This window comes from Pygoscelis adeliae, unplaced genomic scaffold (genome assembly GCF_000699105.1).
Source record: "Pygoscelis adeliae isolate BGI_AS28 unplaced genomic scaffold, ASM69910v1 Scaffold13, whole genome shotgun sequence".
Classification (NCBI taxonomy): domain Eukaryota; kingdom Metazoa; phylum Chordata; class Aves; order Sphenisciformes; family Spheniscidae; genus Pygoscelis; species Pygoscelis adeliae.
Genome location: NW_008824499.1, coordinates 345,718 through 347,176, shown reverse-complemented (window position 1 = coordinate 347,176; position 1,459 = coordinate 345,718). Strand labels below are relative to the sequence as shown.

General features: G+C 49.0%; 1 protein-coding gene across 1 annotated transcript in view; it reads right to left on the bottom strand.

The window, feature by feature from the left end:
• Positions 1-96: 96 nt before the first annotated feature.
• Positions 97-1,459, bottom strand: part of RASGRF1 (Ras protein-specific guanine nucleotide-releasing factor 1) — a 45,606-nt gene continuing 44,243 nt past the window's right edge. The window contains exon 27 of the mRNA XM_009321423.1: positions 97-1,144. Coding sequence (XP_009319698.1) covers positions 1,052-1,144 — 93 coding nt within the window. The 3' untranslated portion in view covers positions 97-1,051. The remainder of the gene's footprint in view (positions 1,145-1,459) is intronic.

The window sequence follows — 1,459 nt, the reverse complement described above, 5'->3', positions numbered from 1 at the left end:
GGCAGTCCCTCCCCGGGGCGGCCCGTCCCCGCGGGGAGCGGGGGGGCATCTGCGAGTCCGGCGTTGACCCGCCGAGAAAAACATCACAAGTCCCGGTTCACCCTGAGATAGAATAGATTTATTAGCAAGAGGTAATCAGGAAACATATATTTTTACAAAAAATGGAAATATTTTTCCAAACAAGCTGTAAGTTGAAATAGTTTTAGGGCTTGAAAGAGAATTCTCATACCACGAGGTATTGCTTACAGCAAAAGTGTTCTGGTTGTTAGAGTGGAGCATGCCTGCCACTGTAAAGTTAAACTGTGTTTATATACTGTACAATGTAAAAAATACATGGTAATATTCACAGAATAAGCACTACATTACTATATTCCTGCTAGAAGGTGGTTAGACAGGATTACAGTATATGTAATAAAAACACTCGGTCATCTTTTTCTAATTCTACATCATGTTACTCATAGTGGTCACAAGGTATACGGATCTATAGCATATCAACAGAAGCTTGTCATGAGCCGTATGCAGCGAGGAGAGTCAAAGGGACGTTTCCATCTTCCCGACTTAGCAGGGACCGGGGGCAGCGGCCGAGAGGCCTCCCCGGCGCCGGGCCAGCACGGGGGGGTGGCACGCAGAGAGAGGGCAGCTTCGCATGGAGCGATAAACTTTACCGTGTTCTCCTCCCCCGCCTTACAGAGCTTGCCCAGGGATGTTACTGCCGATACCGTCTGAGCAAGAGCAGCTCCGTGCTGCCCGAGGGCCCCGTGGGAACACACGGGTTCACCTGCCCGACCGCCAGCCCCCTCGAGAAGAACAAATGACAAAAATAACATCATTGAAAAGAAACCGGGACTCCAGCAAAGTGTCAATGCGTGAAACCTTAAACGATGCAGGAAATCCTACACGAGGTCTACTGCGGCCTAAGAACGAGGGGGGCGGTTTGCTTGGAGAAGCACATACGTGGAAGTCACTCCAGGGCGTCCAACAGAAACAAACAGATTATATACAGTATGGTATAGCGTGTGTACACGAGCAGCCGCCGGCCACTGCTCTGGGCTCAAGAAGGCAGTTTGGGCTCTATCCGCAGAGAAGCTTCATAAAGGGTTTCTTCGTCCATCACAAATGACTGGTCCAGCAGGTACTGCGTCACCTGGAAAAATGAGAGCCAAACCATTAACAGGGAGGACTCACCTCTGCTGCAGCTGACGATAAATGCCGAAATTAGGAAATGATAAAGGCCTGAGCAGTAAACGAGTCGCAGAGAAGTGCCTGCAGTTCCTGCCAACCGGCGTTGCACATGCTTATCTCATCCGGATTGCAAAGTCTTGCCTAGTCCTCAGCTGCTCTTCTGTTTTTCTTGCTTAAGTTTTCCTCTCTGGTACTATTTTATCAGCCACAAAGTTCTCTCTTGTTGAGAACACAAAATCCTGATAATTAAGGCACCGCGTAAGTGGGGAACGACATT